General features: G+C 44.2%; 1 protein-coding gene across 1 annotated transcript in view; it reads left to right on the forward strand.

Moving 5' to 3' along the window:
• Nucleotides 1–4,360: 4,360 nt before the first annotated feature.
• The window catches only part of ADAMTS15 (ADAM metallopeptidase with thrombospondin type 1 motif 15), a 232,752-nt gene continuing 217,061 nt past the window's right edge, over nucleotides 4,361–20,051 (forward strand). The window contains exon 1 of the mRNA XM_085647224.1: nucleotides 4,361–5,657. Within this exon, the coding sequence (XP_085503350.1) occupies nucleotides 4,674–5,657 (984 nt within the window). The 5' untranslated portion in view covers nucleotides 4,361–4,673. The remainder of the gene's footprint in view (nucleotides 5,658–20,051) is intronic.

A 20,051-nucleotide genomic window follows, 5' to 3' on the forward strand; every position in this document is an offset into this window, starting at 1 on the left:
CCAAGATAGTTGGTAAGAATCGTGATTAAGAAAAGGACCAAGGACAGCCAGACAATAACAAAAAAAGTATAAAAAGAAAGAGCTAGGGGCGATGGCCCTGCTTTATGCGCTTGATGGGACACAGCTTGTGTGCCAATGGGCCTCCTCTACCTGGTCTGATGTGTCCTGGGACTTCAAGTCCCCTGCTGTTGCTGCTCCTTCTATTGGGTCAGAGTTTATCCAGTCACCATACTTCAATATTTCAGTTTTTAAGCATTCAGCTTCGGGTGTTTCCATAGGCCTGGGCGGTAAATTTCGTTCCGCTCGCGGAATTTGGGTAATTTCGCGTTCCGTGGAGAACGCGGAATAGCCAAAAATTCCGCGGCTTCGCGGAATTTTTTGCTTGTTCGCGCTTTCAAAATGCGTGTGCGTGAGATATTTCCCCTGGAGCATGCAAACAGCGTTCACAAACAGGAAAAAAGCATCGCGAACAGGCAGAACAAGTAATTCCGTGTGTTTGCTGAACTTTGCGTGCTCGTGGAGATTTTTTACCGTTTCGCTGAGTTTTGCGTAGCGCGACTACGCAAATTCCGCCCACCCCTAGTTCCACCTAGGGGTGGGCGGAATTTGCGAAATTGGCTTTCGCAAAATTTTGCGAAACGCCAACAAATCTCCGCGAACACGCGAAATTTCGCGTGCTCGCGGAGATTTTGGCTGAATAATGTGTTACTGAATTTGCGCTTCAACTCGGGCACCTACTTTATTTATATCTGTAAGTGCTTCCTGTTGAGGTTTAATTTTTGTGACAGGAGCATCGTGCCAGAATGAATCCTTCCCTGCATGTTTATCCAAGAAGATGCCACCATTTTGTGCAATACCTCTACTCAACTGGAGTACTTTCTGCTGGCTAATCAGTAAGTGCTACCTCGTTGGGTAAATGCATAGTCCGTTTCCTACACTACAGCTGCGTAAAAGGCCAGAAGAGTTGTCTCCAGTGACCATGTGTGCCTGTAACTTTGCCACCACGCCGATGGGTGCCGGGGTCCCTTGAGTGAGCTGTCCATCATAGTGGGGAAAGGGCGGGAAGACGTTGCACACCAGTAGTGTGTGTGGGGCCAAACGGGCAGGGCTCCTAGGCCAGTTCACATGCCTCTTGTTTATAAAGGATCAGAGCAGGGTCTCTGAGGCAGACAAGGAGAAGGAACCGCCTTGCCACAGGAAGTACACAAGGATTATGCTAGAGTAAATCAAGGGTGCAAAGACCACCGGCAAGGATTACAGCTAACATTTCAGAGTGGAAATGAGGAGAACTGACATCTGCTTAGCCACCACCATGCTCACGAATTTTTTGGCAGATTAATGCGTTCCAGAATTTGAGCTTCAACTCGGGCACCTGCTTTATTGATATCTGTAAGTGCTTCCTGTTGAGGTTTAGTGACAGGAGCATCGTTCCAGAATGAATCCTGCCCTGCATATTTCCGTTCCGTCGCGGATCGCAGAAGTTTCGACATTTTCGTGTTCCGCGCGGAACACGAAAATGTCGAAATTTCGCAAGTTCCGCAAGCGGAACAGAATTTGTCGCCCGCCCTTAGTTTCACCTCATCCATTGCTGTACGGCTATTAGTCAGATGTTAAGGTTTGATGTTCCTAGGTCCTAAGGGTTTTCCAGTTTGAGAATTATCTGTGTCTGCAAAGCTGTAACAGATGAGTGTGAAATTGTTGATAAGATGTATTAGTGGTTTCATGCGTCTGGTTAACAAGTAGAGGAGAGAAGATAGATCCTTATGGAGCTCCTGTTTTTACTCAGTAAAGATTTAAGAAGGAAGTGCAGTGGAAATCCAGTTGAGGGCGATGCCATCTATACCAACTTCTTTAAGTCCAAGATGTAATGTGTCATGGTGTACTGTGTCAAAAGCTCTAGAAATCTATGCACCCACACACACTTATCCAGTTATCAATACACATTTAGTAATCACACAATTAATGATGCAGCTACACCCCCACATATATAGCAAAAAACATACTTAAACTCACATACTTACCAATACATCCACACGATTTTCGTCAATTAAAAATACACATCCTCACAAAATTGTCAATGCATATATTCACAGAATTCTAGCCACAAAAAATGCACAGAATTTCTCTTTCTCTCTCACACACAAACACACACATGCCCACACTCACACAAACACCAACACATGTACCTAGTCTCATATATACACATTTACACAATTACCAATGTAAATGTCCTTACAGAATTATCATGTTATTGCCTGTGCAAAGACATATACCATACAATAATTAAAACACACACAAAATGATGTATGCATGGACACATAAGTATCGGTGCATACACACACTTAAGCAAGAATAAATGTGTGCACATACCCTCACTTAATCACCAATGCATACCAATAGCCTCACAATTGTGAATAAATCTATGAATACTCACACAAGATACATATACATGCAAATACAGATAAATACTCTTATCAAGAGCAATACTTACACATAAACTCAATTACTAATATTCACATGCATACTCATGGAATTATCCCACACACCAATCACTTTACCTATCAATAGACAGACACTACACACACAAACAGAACTACCAGTGCCCATCATAAGATCAACATTCACACAATTATGGATACACACCCACCCACACATACACTGACAACTTCTGATTCACCTAAGTATGCATATGGAATTTCCTATCCACTGATGCATGTACATGTTTATCAGTACACACATGCACCAGTGGACTCATAGAATTTCCATTGTCCAAAATTTGATCAGAAATTAAACCATTACAGATTTACACAGACACATACTCTCACACAAGTAGCGATGCAGCCACCTAAGCTCACAAATGTACAATACAAACATATTCTCACATAATGACCAGTGAAAACACATATATATACTGGCACAATTATCAAGGCACACGCCCAATTAGAATTGCACACTACTTCATCGAGTGAATTAGTCTGGCCTTGTTTTGGCTCCAGCTCATGCATTGCTAGCACTGGAGACAGCATCGTAACATTCCAGTCCCTGGCACAACAAGATGGCGGCCACATTCTTTTTAATTGCCATGGTCAAAGAAAAATCACAGCAAAGTTTGAAGTGCTTATGTTTTGCGCTCTAGAAATGCTTCATTCATTCAAATCTTGTTAAACTCTAGCATACCCCATCGCTTACGAAACTATAAATATTATATTATATACTATATTATAGATGCACGTTCAAATAACATACCTCGGGGCCAAGTATGTTGCAGTTTTCAAGGTCACTGTATAACTCTAGTCTGATGAGCTTCCTCAGAACCTAGAACATACAAAACTCTGTACTGGAAAACCAACAGACCCGCGAGTGTTTTGTCTTTAGTCACTCAAACAGGTGCGCAGATGTTGTAAAGTGCGCGCATAACATAATCAGTAAACATATGCACTACAACTCACACCCCTCGAGAGCACCAAAAAGCCACTGAATGACATTTGAACGCAATCCGTAAATAACTGTAACCAGAGCTTCTGGTATTGTTAAATGATTACTCCTAATAGCTTTTTATAGACCATAGCTATTTCAGAATTAATTGCCCAAGTGGAAGGCGCCTGCTTGAGAGCACTGAGGCTTGATGTCCTAGTAATCTCTGCACACGTTGGTAGCGCTCTCCAATAGTTTGCAATAGTTTGCATTAGAGATGTTCGGGAGAATGGAGTTCGGATTGCTTGCCCATTCAGTACTTGGCCACTTTGCTGAGACTGCTAGCAAGAATAAAGCACAGTATTATGGTGTTGCAACGCTTTAGCGGGATCTTGATGGAGATGCTGATGTGCGCTATTTTGTGCCCCGCTGCACTACGCATCCTAGATTAAAGACTGTAACGAACGTATGAGAGCGTTCGTAGTTTTTGAGGTTTAGAATACCACAAAACAGCCACAAACAAATTCCCATACGTAAGCACTCCACACATAAACACACACGCGAGAACACGACTCCTGCAGAGATATCTTAGTTACACACACGCACACAGACGCAGCGGGCACATACACAAACACAGAGACACGAAAGCAACAACGTTCATAGCTAATGAGCAGCGGAGTGGTTTTAAATTTCATCTACAATTATGGGTGAAATAGAATGTCATCCATACCCGGCACACTCCCACTGTGGGAGCATGCCGCCCCTTTAAGACTCGGGCTTGTGCGCTTTGTGTGTGCATGTCTGCCCGTGTGTGTGGCAGAGGGTTTCCGCGCGCGCCCCATGCATGCATGCGCTAATGTTGCTCCTACAGCCAGAAGTGGCTGACAGGTCGGATACGCCATGGCTCCGCCCCCGCATGCTGCCCGGTGTTTGCACTGCGTGCTCATTTATATAAAGGCGGCCCTCGGGTGCTGTCAGTGGAGTGGCTGAGCCGCAGCGCAGCACCGCACACCGGCTTCCCGGGATGTTCACAGCGTCCCTGAGCTTGGAGCGCAGACGGGCCACCTGCTCCTGGCAGAGACGCCCCTCGCACAGCTGGATTACTGGAAGAGCTCGTCGTCGCTGACTTTACATCGTTTCTCACTGCTTGTTTTTGCATGTGTTCTGTTTCCAGCATGCAGTGCAGTTTGGATGTGCAGGGTTGATGTTTAGGCTTGTGGGCTCCCTCTAGGCACTCACTCCCACCTCACTGTACCACGATGCCCTCAGTCCTCATTCCCACTCTTCTCCTCCTGGATCTTTGGCTCCTGCCAGCACCCCTGTCCTGCTCCTCCATGGAGAGCGAGCTGGTCACCCCGCAGAGGCTGTACCCCGACATCAACGGCAGACACTACTTCAAGAGTGCCCTGGACGACCCACCCGATGACAGGGGTGTCATGTTCCAAATTTCCGCCTTCCAAGAGGATTTCTACCTGAATCTGAACCCCGATGCCCAATTCATCGCCCCAGCCTTTGCTATGCAGTATCTGGGAACCAACGTCAAGCCACCCAGCCCCCAGGGAGTCAGTCTCAGGCACTGTTTCTACTCAGGCGAAGTCAACTCGGATCGGGAGTCCTTCGCGGCACTGAGCCTCTGTGGGGGGCTTCGTGGCGCCTTTGGGTACAGAGGTTCTGAATACGTCATCCGCCCATTGAAGAATGACACAAGCGGGCGCATTTTGCCCCATCACCAGGGGGTGCACCTGTTGCAGCGCAGGAAATCGTTCTTCCATGCTGCGGACTCCACCAGTAGGTGTGGGGTGGGCTCCGGCCTTAATCCTTCCATTCTGGATGCCCTAGAGAGGTATAAGGGCGCCCACCCAGGCAAGGGACCGCTGCTGCCCAATGACACCAAGCCAAAGGGGGGGAAGCGGGCCAGGCGCTTCGCCTCCATCCCCAGGTACGTAGAGACCCTGGTGGTGGCCGACGAATCCATGGCCAAGTTCCATGGCGAGGACCTCCGGCACTACCTGCTGACTCTGATGGCCACGGCCGCCCGCCTCTACCGCCACCCCAGCATCCAGAACCCCATCAGCATCGTGGTGGTGAAGTTCATGGTCCTCACCGAGGAGGAGAAGGGGCCCAAGGTGACAAGCAACGCGGCCCTGACCCTCAGGAGCTTCTGCGGGTGGCAGAAGAAGTGGAACAAGCTGAGTGACCGGCACCCGGAGTACTGGGACACGGCCATCCTCTTCACCAAGCAGGTAAGAGTGGCCGCGGCGGCACCGCCGCCTTTGGTAGAACCTCGCTGTCTGTTGGCTCTTCGGTTACACCTCACTCTCCTGCACACTCTGTGGTAGAGGGAGCCTCGGTCTTTGTTGGCACTTCAGTTTCATCTCACTCTCCCGGCACGGCACTCTTTGGTAGAGGGAACCTCGCTCCTTATTGGCACTTCAGTTGCACCTCACTCTCCTGCACACTCTGTGGTAGAGGGAGCCTCGCTCCTTATTGGCACTTCAGTTGCCTCTCACTCTCCCGGCACGGCACTCTTTGGCAGAGGGAGCCTCGCTCTTTGTTGGCACTTCCTGTTTTTTGTGACATCTCACTCCGCCGGTCCCAAAGTGTTTGATGGAGTCTTTTTCCAGTTGTCTCATTCTTTCTTAGGTGGGAACTTCCACCTTCCCCACTGAATTATCTCGCCTCGTCTCTGGCACAGGCGGGCTCTCTGGCGCTCCAGGGGTACTTCTTTTATTTAAGTTTAAGAAAGGTTTATTTCGACAAATAATGATAAAAGCTATACAAACAATTCAAAAGGTATAATTTACCTACACAATACGACTTTTAATACAAGACATACGTAACGTATCTAAGTAAAATGAATAAAATTAGTCAACATTATTGCATAACTTGAAGGAGAGGTTAAAAGGGGATCGGAAACAGTTGTAGTTCTAAAACACCCCCGGGATGCCCCGAACGCATCATTTTGCACTTTGCAGGTCTATTGTCCCTGAATCAACAGCAAAAGCCCCTGCCCGTTCTTTCTTACCTGATGCCACCTCACAAAATGAGCAATTGATCCTGATTGGTGCATGGCAACGACCGCTCCTTCTCTGTACAGATGTTTTACATAGACCTACCGGCTTCAGTAGAGAAGCAAGGGCGGGGGGGAGCATGACACAAAGTTTTGCACCGCTGCAAATGACGTAAGCGTCGATCTACCACTGTTTGTGCCTCTGGCATGACAGCAGAAAGAGCGAAAGATTTGCTACAAGCATGTAAGTAAGTGTTTGCTCCGTTCCTCATTGGTGACACAGGTAGGGGGGTCGTTGTAGAATGGAATCGCTCTCTTTTTGCCACGGTGAAACAAACGTGTCTGAGGAAACACAGGTTTGCCTCAATATAATTATGTAAGCGAGGAGTAAAGCGCACGTTCGTTTTGCACCATTTTGCGCAAGTGTGAAATCTGAATCCAATACGTGGCACTCCAGGAAAACCCTTTTGTTCACCTGTGTAATAACCAAGAGTCAGAGGCGCAACTAGAGCCAAATTTCGGGGGGGGGCTGAGCAAAAATTTCGGGGGGGTCTGAACTTTAAGCAATAGGCAGAGTGGAGCTGCAGGGGCTCTTAGAGGGGTGAAACAACAGCGAGGCCTCATTAACATGCAAATGGTCTTTTAAAGACCTGTGAAGTGCTCGGATGCGGCTGCTTTTTTGCCCGGGAAGGTGTCTCAGCCTGGGCTGCCACACACGAGGGGGGGGGGGGGGAGGGGGGCTGAAGCCCTGCGAGTCCAATGGGTGTTGCGCGCCTGCCAAGAGTTAAAAATGCTGCGCATTCTAGTATTTGTCAAAGGCAGGCGCAGCCCCGTCACCTCAGGGCAGGTCGAAGGAGCGTTAAGGATTCTGTCCAGGCAGGAAGCGCACAGAAAACGTTCAGTACTGACTGAACGTTGGGTGAATATTCGTTCTTAGGAGGAACGGTAATCAGTTTTCAACGGGAGGTGGGTGCGGGGGTCTCACTCTTACCCAGCCGAGGTATAGCGAAGACAAACAAATCGGTGTAGCAGCGGCATCGTGCAGTATGCAGTCCGTCCTGAGAGAGTGCTGTTCCCATGGGGAGGAGGGTCAAGACTTATGTGCATAGGGCTGCGTCTAAACTGGAATGGCTTGGCATGCGAAAAAAAATGGATTTAACCGAGATATGTGACTGGGGTGAATGTTTGATTTGTTCAGCATTCTGTCCATCATCTGTTCTTTTGTGATTTCTCTCTTGGCATCTGGGTTGAGGTGATGAGCATTCAGTTAACGCATAGAGCATTCTTGATGTTCATTCCCTGCAGCTGGAAGTCCTGAGTTTTCGTCCTGGCTGCCAGAGGGATTAGTGATGGATCAAGCGTGTAAAGTGCTTGGTGTCCACTTCAGGCTGCTAGTTTACCGGGCATTGAATCCAAGCACACTGTGGGGCTTTTTGATGAGAGCCCTGCATCACTTTTGCACCATGTAAAGAGGTACATTTGTAAACGCAGGGCTCTCAGAAAGATTTAGGAAGCCACACAAAGCCACCCTGCTTGCCTTTGAGTGGCCTCATAAATTATGAGTGAGGTGACACAGCGCAAATCGCTGCATCGCCTTTCTCTGCACCAGGGAGGCGTTCCATCAGCATTGCGGAGGGTTTTCCCATGCAACACCCATTGAATTTGACACTGCTCCAGATTTACAAAGTGATGTAAACCTGGGGAAGCGCCAAATCGGTACGCCTCCCGAGGTGAGGCGTAACAAGGAGAAATATCTTTATTGCTCCTCATTTTTTTACTCATTCCATCACTTTGTAAATCTGGGGCGGCGTCAAATTCGATGGGTGTTGCATGGGAAACCCCAATGCAACGCCCATGGAACTCATCCTGGGAGCAGAGTAGGGTGACGCAGCGATTTGCGCTCCGTTGCCTTACTCATGATGCATGAGGTCACTCAGAGCCACACAGGGTGGCTTTGCGTGGCTTCACAAATCTTTATGAGAGTCTTGCGTTACCCATGTACAACTTTATGTGTTGCCAAGGCGACACAGGGCTCTTATAATAAGCGCATGAATGCCTAATTCCGACAAATAGTGGTGCGGATATGTAGTTTAAGCAGAGAAAGGGGACATGGGTGCTCACTCCAAGGAGCCCTGGATATTCATTCGAGGGACATCAATTACTTAGCGTTCGTTCTAGGCTCGCAACAAGCTATATTCAAACCTTCAAGACCGGGTGGGAATATTTGGAGCCCGGGGGATAGAGAAGCACATATTCAGTCCGAGCAGGCATGGAGTGAGTGCCGACTCAGCAGGCGGGTGGGGTGTTGCGTGTTCCGATATGACAGAGCGTTGGTTACTCAGGGGTAGTGCTAAGTTTTCATCCCATGTCGGTTGAGTGCTCAATGTTCGGTCCAGGTAACTAAAATGCTGAGTAGTCTGTCGAGACGTGGAAAGTGCTGAGTCATCATTCTCCGCAGAGAGGTTTCTCAAATGTTCAGCCGCTTTTGGGAGAGTGCGGAGTATTCAGTCCAGACAGGAGAAGTGCAGAGTATTCAGTCCGTGAAGGGAAACTCCGGAGCGCCCAGGCCCTGCAGGAATACAGGTCAGACAGAGAGAGAGGTGCATGTGGAGAGTGCCGAGGGCTCAGGCCCTGCAGGGACAGTGCTGAAGGAGAATTTAGTCCACGCTGGGAGAGTGCGGACAATTCAGTCGTTGCAGGAAGAGTGCGGCGTATTTAGTCCATGGAGGAGAATGCTGAATATTCTATTCAGACAGGGTCAGTGCGCGGTAATCAGTTCATAGAGTGCTGAGCATTTATTTAGACGTGGCATTAAGAGAAGGCTGAGCTTTTCGACCAGGGAATAGCAGTGGTGCTGTCTGGAGTCCTCCATATTCCATAACTGCTCCGCTTTCGTAAAACTAAAGAAGTTTAAACTCCATCATCCCGTCCGCATTCACTGAATCCAGAGTTTCTAGACTGAAATCAGAGGGCAGAGAATGGACCTCTTGCAGTGCCCACATATTATCACTAGGTGGCGCAAAACAAATTGGGCTCATGTTCCCAGGCCCCAGTGTACAGGAGCGCTGCAACCCTGCACTGGCTGTCCGGCAGCTGGGGCAGAGTGATAGGGATCAGCAGGGCAGAAGCAGTACCCCGTGTACGTCTGCCTCCCCCGTCTCCCGGCCCTTACCTCCGCTGAGGCTTGCAGTAGAGACTGCGCTTTGACTGTGGTGCAGGCAGGGGGCGGGCCAGGTGGCAGAACTGATGATAAATGACTCCATCATGCCATGACTCAGATTTGGGCGGGAGGGCTTATGGTGCGCCGTGCTGCAGGCACGTGTGGAATGCAGAGTAAGGGGGGGGGGGGGGTGCAGGAAAGGGCAGAATGCTGGAGGCAGAGGGCAGAAAAGGCGCACATATATGCCCTGCCGTTTGCCATAGTCGCAGCTTCCTATATTCTCTGAAGGGAGTTGGCCTAACGGTTAGGGCGCTCTACCTCGGATCTGGGGGAACTGGGTTCGAGCCTCGGTAACGACGCAAAACATCCTGTCATTTGGCAAATCACTTAATCACCCCGTGCGTAACAAAAAAAAAAAAATGAATGTGTGTCCTCATGTAACGTAACTGCTGCTATGTAAAGCGCTCTGATACCTGGTTGGATTCGGGTCAAGTTCGCGCTATATAAAACTCTGCACAAAAAAAAATAAAAGGAAGAACCGATTCAGAGACTTGAAACCGGTCTGTAAATGGGCAGGATGGGGGTAGTGTGAGGTATTTAGTGTGGTAAATACCTGCTGTTCCGTATTTTATCAAGGAAACGGGGAATAAGACATTAAATTTGGTGCTTACCACATTAAATTCTGCATGGGTTGGTATTTACCTCACATTTCCACCTGTTACGTTTATGCAGGTTTGACCTGCTAAAATTTACTAGGAGAAACGTGTGTAAGGTATAGTATTTACCCCAATACGAATTCGGATATGTGCGGAAACGGGAGTTTCCACATATATCAGAATTAACCAAACCGCGAGTGCTTTTAGTACTAGAGGCGGTGGGGTTGTAGCCAAACAGCGTGGGCCAGACTACACGCATGTTATTTCTTTCTTTCTTTCTCTCTCTCTCACTGTATAAACTGTGGGGCTCATTAACAAGCTCTGTGCGCCATTGGAATGGGACAACGTTCCAGCAGCCCACAGGGCTTAACCATATCTACAAGGACATATAAAGCCACCCTGCATGGGTTTCCATGGGCTTGTAGATATGGGATGAGGCAACCCAGCACAAGTCACTGCGTTGCCTCTCACTGTGATGAGGAGGCGTGCCACGGGCTTTACGGTGGGTGTTGCCAGGTAACACCCATGGCATTTGATACATTCCAAGCTGTAAACCTGGGAATGTGCCAAAAGCTTAGGCCTTCCCCTTCCGGTGGCGCACAGGGCGTGCAAATATGCCCCTGAGTGTAGAATGCAGTGTTGCAGCTGACTTGGACATGGGCTTCCTGGTCCTTATTTGTTGTCAGTATATAGGATCCTTTGCAGCCTTCGCATTTGCTCATCTTCAGCGCCTTCATGCAGTGGCATAGCAAGGGGAGGTGAGGACCGCCCGAGTGGCGCAAGTTTTGAGGGCAGCGGCCTACCCCTCCGCTCTTAAATGCGGTAGTTGCAGCAAATGCAGGGCTCACCAGCACCCCTTCTCCGCTCCTACCTGCGGCCGCCGCGAGGGATCGCCGGCACCCCCGCTCTTACCTGTGCCAGTCGTGGAGCATCAAACGCAGGGGCCACCACGAGCGGCCAAAGGTCTAGCTACGCCACTGCCTTACATGATTTTGTAAAAGTGATATTGAGTCCTAAGCACATGTATATAATGTATACAAAGTGACTCTATGTACAAATGTCATTGAAAAAATGTTATGTACATTTAAGATGATCTTTGGAGTTAAAAATTGTTTTGAAAACAGGAATAAATCATAAAAAGTTTGAATAGTGTATGTTTACATTGTGGTGTTAACACTTAGTGAATTGTGCGCAGCAAATTCAAGTCTCAGTACTTGTTATAAACTAGGTAGCTCCCTGCTGAGGCCTTCCAGCCTTTGACGGTATTACTAAGCCTCTTCTGCTTACTCTGATTCAGGCATATTTCATCCAATACACGGCACCCCACTACATGGAGTTCACAGTTTGTCACATAATTACATAGTAGCAAGTCCAGCAACATTTGCCACTACATAAGAAAGCACTACATTTGCAAACCACTACATTGACCACAATACATTGGCACTGTAAGGTCAGGGGTTTGTATGACACTATACAAAGTTCATTAATATTAACCTATAATATCATCAAATCCACTACTGTGACCGGGCACTACATTGTAAGGAAAGCATATATTTACTATTCTTACCTCCACCATACTTACGCTGTTTGGCAAGTATACGTGGAATTGAGAATTGTAATTGTGCAAATGTTTATGTTGTATGACGGAAACCATAAAGGCATTTACAACAAATACCTTTACAACGACTCCGGAACAACGAATGTGCCTTTACAATTTACAACAATGATGTGGTAGGGCAATGTCTGCACACTATTGTATCAGATATTCGGAAACACAAAGTCCAAATGGTGCTCAAGGGATGCAAAGCTGCCACGCCACGCTTCCAAGTAGGAAACAAAACTGCCCCCACTCACATTCAAAATTATCCTGAGCCTCACTGTTCAAATCACAGATCTCCACAAAGAGTTGATATAGATATGTTCTTAATTTTATTGTCAATCCTCGTATGTGTCCAATACATTTGAAATAAAATGTAGCCAACACGTGTTTCGTCTATGGTAGGTATACCACTGACTTCATCAGGGCTACAAGATAAATCATAGTCAACCTCAGTTCCTTTCATTGATGTCCCAACCCAAAATTAGTTATCACCGCAGTGATAATAGCCATTAGTGAAGAGTGTGTATAGACCCCAAGCTGGAAAGTAGTACTTGAGTATTGTCATAAATACCCAATGTAACCATGTTTCAGTGCCATAGTTCCACCTCGAAACTTTCTCATAACCAAAATGAACCACTATCAGCAAAACTGATTGATCTATAATAAAATAAGAGCATAAAAGGATGGACGAAGGAGAAGCTCACATTCCCTGTTGTTTAAAATCATGCCATGCCTCTCACCACAATATTGTGATCAGACCTTAAAGCCATCCATTGGCAGGCTTTTCCTATTCAACAAATCCAAACATACTCACCTAATGATTCTATTGCAAATGACCTGTAGTGTTGCATACACACAGGGGAGTAACAAAGGCTCCTGCAGACCCCGCAGTGCAGCGGGGCCCGAGCTCCAGGGGGCCCCCTCAACAATGTATGCTGGTCTTAGAGCTTCTGAGTGAGCTGGAAGAGGGGCCCTCCATGTATTTTGCAGGGGAGGCCCCTCGAGTTTCATTACGCCACTTTCATACCACATATTAACTAGTGCCTTCCATTATCCTAAATGGACAAATGTAATACTGTTAATGGTCCAATGTTTAACCAAATTTCAAATTCAGTGTTAGACCCATTAGAGCCAAATTCTTACCGTATTTTCCACTGTGGACGCCAAATTATATCACAGGCAATTTCTTCAATCAAAATCTTTTATGTTTATAGTCTGTAAAAAAAAAAAAATTTCATCATAGCGTCAAAAAACAGTACAAATGCTAAGATATGTCAGAACCCTCACTATGCCATCCAAAATTTACTATATCAAATTCACCCCATCATTATTGGTCTAATAAATAATACATATCACATACTGTCATATATCTGCCAATACTATCAATGATAACATTCAAAGCGCAACCAAATTGTTCCCCAACTTGCAACTATGTGCTCTCCATGAACACAGTAAAAATGATGCCACGATTATCAATCATATGAGAGAATAAAATGCACTGCTGCTAAATATATATAAAAACTGAATTGTGCATCGATTATATAGATATAGTTAATCTCAGTCAGAATGTATGTACCCTTCCACCAGGAATAAGTGGGTAGTGGACAAAAGGACCATCATATGCAATGCTATATTAACACATCCATATTACGTTTACACATACCTATACTTGTATGTATGACCACGCTGTAATAAAATCCATGGGTGGCGTCAATAATTGGGCACTCGAAATGTAAAATTTGATGATACCAAAAGTAACATGAGCTTTATCGTAAAAATAATATGGTGTAAAAATATCTTCGCGAAAATTATGACATCATTCCCCATGTTATATATGTTAAATATACAGAGTACTACCACTATCTGAGGTATTCATATCGCGTCCATTCACATATATAGCTTCATCGTTAACTAGTTAAAACGGCATGACAATCAAAATAACCCTATCACACATCCCTGACCAATATCCAGAACTCAGATATGCACATCATGTAACAATCACTACATTCTAGTCTAATTATAGTCATTGTACTTCTTACCCATAATTTCATGCCACTTAACGGAGAGAAATCCATTCAAAATAGCAGCGTACAACATCTGCGCCACCTTGTATTGTCTATATATACTCTAGTGTTGGATCATAGACATAAAGAAAAGACCATCTTTATGTCGATTTCCTAAATGAGAGGCAATTTCATATGGTTTCCCGGCACTGTTTGTTCAGTATTAGAGCCTAGTTGTCCATCCCAATGCTTGCCCGTATTAAGCAGCAGCAGAGAAAGTAAGCAGCTAAAAGAAGAAACTGAGGAAGTCCATAGGAAACCCAATACAATATGCGGTCAAATAGAACCGAGTGTACTTATCATTGACAACCAATCATCATACCCAAGTTATTTCGGCCAGTCTTCTCCAAAATAGTATATTGCAGAACCGTAGCTCTATCATTCAATAACATGAAAAATTATATTTGTATTTGTACGTATTGTGAGAATATCTCATCCAGTAATCAGGTATGGTGCTATCACATACTTTTGGAACATATTCCAGTCATTTCAAATACAGTCCATTATAGTAACATAACATTATTCACCCGATAACATTATCATAGCTCACCCCAGTATGCAAGTCGCTATTCGGTATGTCATAGAACTGCTAGTAAGACCCTCAATATTTATCATACTGGCTCATTGTAACCAAAATATAATGACTAAGTCCATGATTGGGTGTGACCATATCGCGGACTCACTTGTTATAATACCCTTATTATTTGGGGAAGGTACAGAAGCACATCTGCATGGGTATGTTCATAACCATACCATAATAAGTTATAGCCGTACCACACAATCCAAAGTTGTGCTCCTGTCTTATATAAGGTCTGATAGTACATGTACATAAGTATGTTTATGTGCATACCATTACACCACTGTGGCATGAAGATGAAGTGATAAACACACTCACATAATTCTGGTATATAGTTTAGATGAATAACCTTTTCATGAGGCAGCGACTGCACTCATAGAGAGAGAAGAAGGAGAAGAAGAAAGCGTAAAAAAGTATATATAGATGTATTTTCAGATTCATTTTAAAGGCAATGTGTTACCAACCCTTTCATGCACTTCATGTGCCCAAACAAGATTGAATTTCATGGTCTATATTCAGACCATTTTCTACTGCATGCAATTTTATTATCCAACAGGCTTCACACTGTCTGAGCCTCAGTTTCCCGTTCTCACCCCTTACATCGTTCTGCCCAGATTCAATTCTGTGGTATCTAAAGCTCAGATGTACATCTTGGGCCTCAAAATCTTTTGCATGTGTTACAATAGGATATCTTTCATCTAGTTGTTTTAATGCTCTAAAATGTTCCGAAATGCAATCCTTCAACAGTCTGAGGGTTCTTCCCACATATCTCTGGCCACATTTACAAATAAAAACATAAACAACATATTTAGTCGTACAGTCAATATGTGTCCGAATACAACATTTTCGAGAATGTTGTTATCAAAGTCTTACTGGGGCTAACCATATTGTGTAATGTCCTGCCCTTACGTTATGTAACCCTCGGATATTCTGTAACAAAGGGTTGCAGTGCCCTATCCGAGGTCAGTAAGCACCTGTGCCATCTAAGTATATTAAATACCTTATGTGAACTCAGCTGATTACCTATACCTAGTCTCAACAGTGTCTTTTTGGTGCTGGTTCTATTTCTAGTGTCCTTAAGAGTATCACTTCATTTTAGTCACTGGGACCTCACGTTAGCTTTTGAAATCACATCTTCATCATAACTGCATTCCAGGAATCTCTGCTCTGTATCTATTGTTAAGTGCAAATTCTGTATCCTCGTTGCAACTTCGCCTCACTCTAATTATTTCCCCATCACCATTTTCTACATCCCGCTGTTAATTTTTTCACCACTAATGTAGAGCTCAATATCTAGGAACACAATCTTTTCTTGTCTGTGTTCCATTGTAAAGGACATGTTGAGTATGTTGTCGTTCATAAAATCAAAAAACTCATTGAGTTTTACTTGGCTAACAGTCCAAATCATTAGCTAGTCATCAATATATCATCCAAAATAATAGATGCAGTTATTACACCTCAAGATATACATATGAGTAAATGTAATATGGATTTGGTAATGTAGCATTGCATATAATTGATGGTCATTCTGTCCACTAGCCATTTATAATAGTAACGGTGGAAAGGAACATACATTGTGACGAAGCTTAACTAGGTCTACAAAATCAATGCACAATGCAGTTTTGATATATACATACTAGTGGTGCGTTTTCATCTTTCATATGATTAAGAATCACGGTATCAATCTTACTCTGTTCATGGAGTGAACATAGTTGCGGATTGGAGAACATTTTGGCTGTGCTTTAAATGTTATCATTGATAGTATTGGCAGCTATGTGACGCATGCATTATTTATTAGACCAATAATGATTAGGTGAATTTAATATGGTACATTTTGACTGACATAGTGTGGGTTCTGAGATATCTCAGTATTTGGACAGTATTTTGACCCTATGACGGAAATATATATTTCTTTACAGACCACACACATAAAAAGATTTTGATTGAAGAAATTGCCTGTGATATGGGTTGGTGGCCACAGTGGAAATTACGGTAAGAAGTCAACTCTTACAGGTCTAACACTGAATTTGGTCGAACATTGGACCATTAACAGTATTACGTTTGCCCATTTATGATATTGGAAGGCACTAGTTAATATTGTGTACGTGATACTACAGGTTGTTTGCAATAGAATCATTAGGTGAGTAGGATTAGATTCATTGAACAGGAATAGCCTGCCAATGGATGGATTAAAGGTCTGATCATAATGTTGTGGTGAGAGGCATAGTAAGATTTTTAAAAAAATAGTCAATGTGAACTCTTCCTTAATCTATCTTTTATCCTTTTTGTTTATCATAGAATAATAAATTCTTGCTAATAGTTGTTTACTTTGGTTATATGGCAGTTCCAAGGTGGAACTATGGCACTGCAACACCGTAACATTGGGTATTTATGACAATACCCAAGTATTACTTTCAACAAACTTCACTGATGGCTATTTTCACTGTAGTGATATTTCATTTTGGGTTGGGACAACAATGAAAGGAACTAAGGTTGATTATGATTTATCTTGTAGCCCTGCTGGAGTCAGTTGTATACCTACCATAGACGAAACACGTATTGGCTACATTTCTTGTTGGATATATTGGACACATACGAAGATTGAAAATAAAATATCTACAACAACTCTTTGTGGAGATCTGTGATTTGTACATTGAGGCCCGGGATAATTTTGAATGTGCCTTTATACCGAAAGTCTTTACAATGCCTTTTTAAAGAATGCCTTTGCCAGGAAAAGGTAAGTATTTTACAGCTAAGTATAAAGCAAAATATATATATATGTATAATGTATATATATTTCCACAGCAAAGCGATGCAAAGCAAAGCAGTCGCCTTACCCCAGCCTCCAATGACGGCATTCCACAGCGGGATGGCGAGTCCCTAAACATAAACCGACGCTGAATTACTTATGTACAAAACAGCATGCCGTGGACAGCAATTGTTGCAAAAGCAGTATTTTAATCCAAAAGGCTTGACAACACTCTACTTGTTTCGGGGTACAAACCTCTTGTTCACGAGTAACTGCGTCAGTTTCAAAATTGTTTAAATAAACAAACAAACCATGTGACTCCAACGGTATAGACATAGTGGAAAGACTCTCCCATTACATTACGAGTTACCTCACCAGATAAAGTATTCATAATATATAATACTCTCAAACTACCACAGATTTACACGGATTCCATCATTTTATACAAGTGTAAAAAAGCATCTTACTTATTGCAGTGAAAGGGAATGTTAACACTGCCCAGGCACTGGCGGATTTGAACTTAACTTTACTGTCCATTTCCCTCGCACACAGTGGTGCCGTGGACCCTGTTCAAAGAAGTGCTCACAAATCGATTGCAACATTCCCATACTAAACCACAGTACGTTTAAATATGTTTAATTGAACATCTACTACAAAATTAAAAGGAGACAGGAAAGGAAGCCTGAAAGCACTCAAACCAATGCTTTCTAAATAGTCACATAAAATGTGTGTAACCCATTCAATCATCTGTCAATTGGCAGTCTTGCCCTGGTGGGCAAAATGGGTTACGCGCTAACAAGCTAATCCTTTCTTGAAAATGGAAGGGTGAGATTTCACATGCCCAAGTGGGCTATTTATTTAAAAATGTGTTTGTGAGTATAGCCCCAGTGGGCATTGCATATCAGGACAGAGAGGCTAATTTCTAGAAATCTGGACAGATATTTTAGTTGCAAAGCCTTCTTCTTTAACACTGCAATTTACATGGAAATCTGTAAAATACAAACATAACAGAGAGCATCTACATCAAATTCATAGTCATTTCATCTGGAACCCAAAGCCACTTATCAGAGAATACATTGTCTTTGAGTGAAGGATAGTTAACCTAAGTGGACTGACAATTCTTCATCGCAGTTGTGCCCACCTGGTGACAATGTTTGATATTGAAATATTAACCTTGATTCAAGGCGTCTAAGATCTTGTACACGGTTCCCTCCTCTTTCATTGATACCTGTCGTATCTAAAACACAGAAGGTCAGTAAATTGCCATTCTGGTTGTGGTGTATCCGAAAGAGCCTTGCCACAGGGTACTGCTTGTCTCCATTAAAAAAAATATTTATATTTTTATTAACATCTCCAGTTACAAACATTGCTGCAATAACATACCTTTTCTTTGTTGCATACATCACATTATGATCATGTCTTGTCCGTGAAAATTCTAAATTAGCCCATAGACAAATCGTTTTTTTTTTTTTGCACCCTCATCATTGTCCACATATACATACAATATATCAGCATCTGTCATGGATACAATGTCTAGTCGGTATCTTCTGATGGTAATTCTTCATGCGGGGATCACAAATACTTCCTCTATACTTATTCCACTTTCCCCACACCGGTGTCCATTTTTTGGGGCACCTCCTATGTGTGTATACTGATTTTTCATTTATCATTAATTCATCCATATCTCGACACCACCTACCCACTGTGAGGTTCTGTATGGCTCCCCACAATTGTACTATATTTCTCTTCGCTAACGCCATACCCAGCGCTACCCAAACTTGCGCTGCATGGTTGAGGTCCGTCGGTTCCCAGATGTTGAGTAAACATCTTTTAGGCTCTGGCTCAATCTCATTTCTATTGCCTGGGAAATTGTGTGCATGACTGCCTTCCAGTACATAGTGATTTCTGCGCATTGCCAGATTGTGTGCCAGAATGTGCCGTGTTGTCCACATTGCCTGAGGCAAAGTGGCATATCTGCCTTGTGTAATTTATACAACAGTGTTCTAGTATAATACGTGCGGTGTAGAATCTTTAGTTGTATTAGTTTGAATTTGGAGGGGATCGCCACCTCCCTGGGGGATGCCCTTGCCTCCTGCCACTCTGTCTCATCCAGTGCACCCAGGTCGGTCTCCCATCTAGCTTTCAGGGTTGTTGTCATGTCCGGTTGGTTGTTTATGATTTTCTTGTAAGTTAGTGAGATAGCTTTTTTTGTCTAATTGTCAGTGAGCAGTCTATCCTCCAGGGGTGACGACTCCGGTAGTTGGAATCATTGTCGTGAGTGCATGTCTAATTTGTATGTACCTCCGAGTCTGCTAGGCCATAAGTCTGCTGTAGTTGCGTACAGGGGATAATCTCATCTTTCTGCCAATGCCTATTAGGTTCCATTGCCTGAAACCTTTAGTGTTGCGTAGCTTGCCTAATTTTTTTGTGTCCCATAATGGTGTGGCCAGCGTCATGACCCCTTCCCATCCTAGTTCCCTTTGCACCTCATGCCATATCCTAATTGTTTCCTAATTGTTTGCGCTGTCGGGCCTGTCAGGGTTGTCGTTCTTTTTGTATTATACAGTTCTCCCATCATTCCGTCCACTCCCAGAAGATGTCTGTCTAAGCGGTAAGCCGGGTCCTCCTGTGCGGCATAGAGCCATTGATTTACTACTGTCAGTTGTGATGCCCAGTAATATGTTTTGATATTAGGGAGCGCTATTCCTCCATCATACCAGCTTCTGACCAGCTTCTGCATGGCTATACGGGTTGCCTTACCATCCCATAACAGCTTATTCACTTCACTATTAATTGCAACGAAGTACGTCGGGGGAACCGGG

This window comes from Triturus cristatus, chromosome 3_2 (genome assembly GCF_964204655.1).
Source record: "Triturus cristatus chromosome 3_2, aTriCri1.1, whole genome shotgun sequence".
Lineage (NCBI taxonomy): Eukaryota > Metazoa > Chordata > Amphibia > Caudata > Salamandridae > Triturus > Triturus cristatus.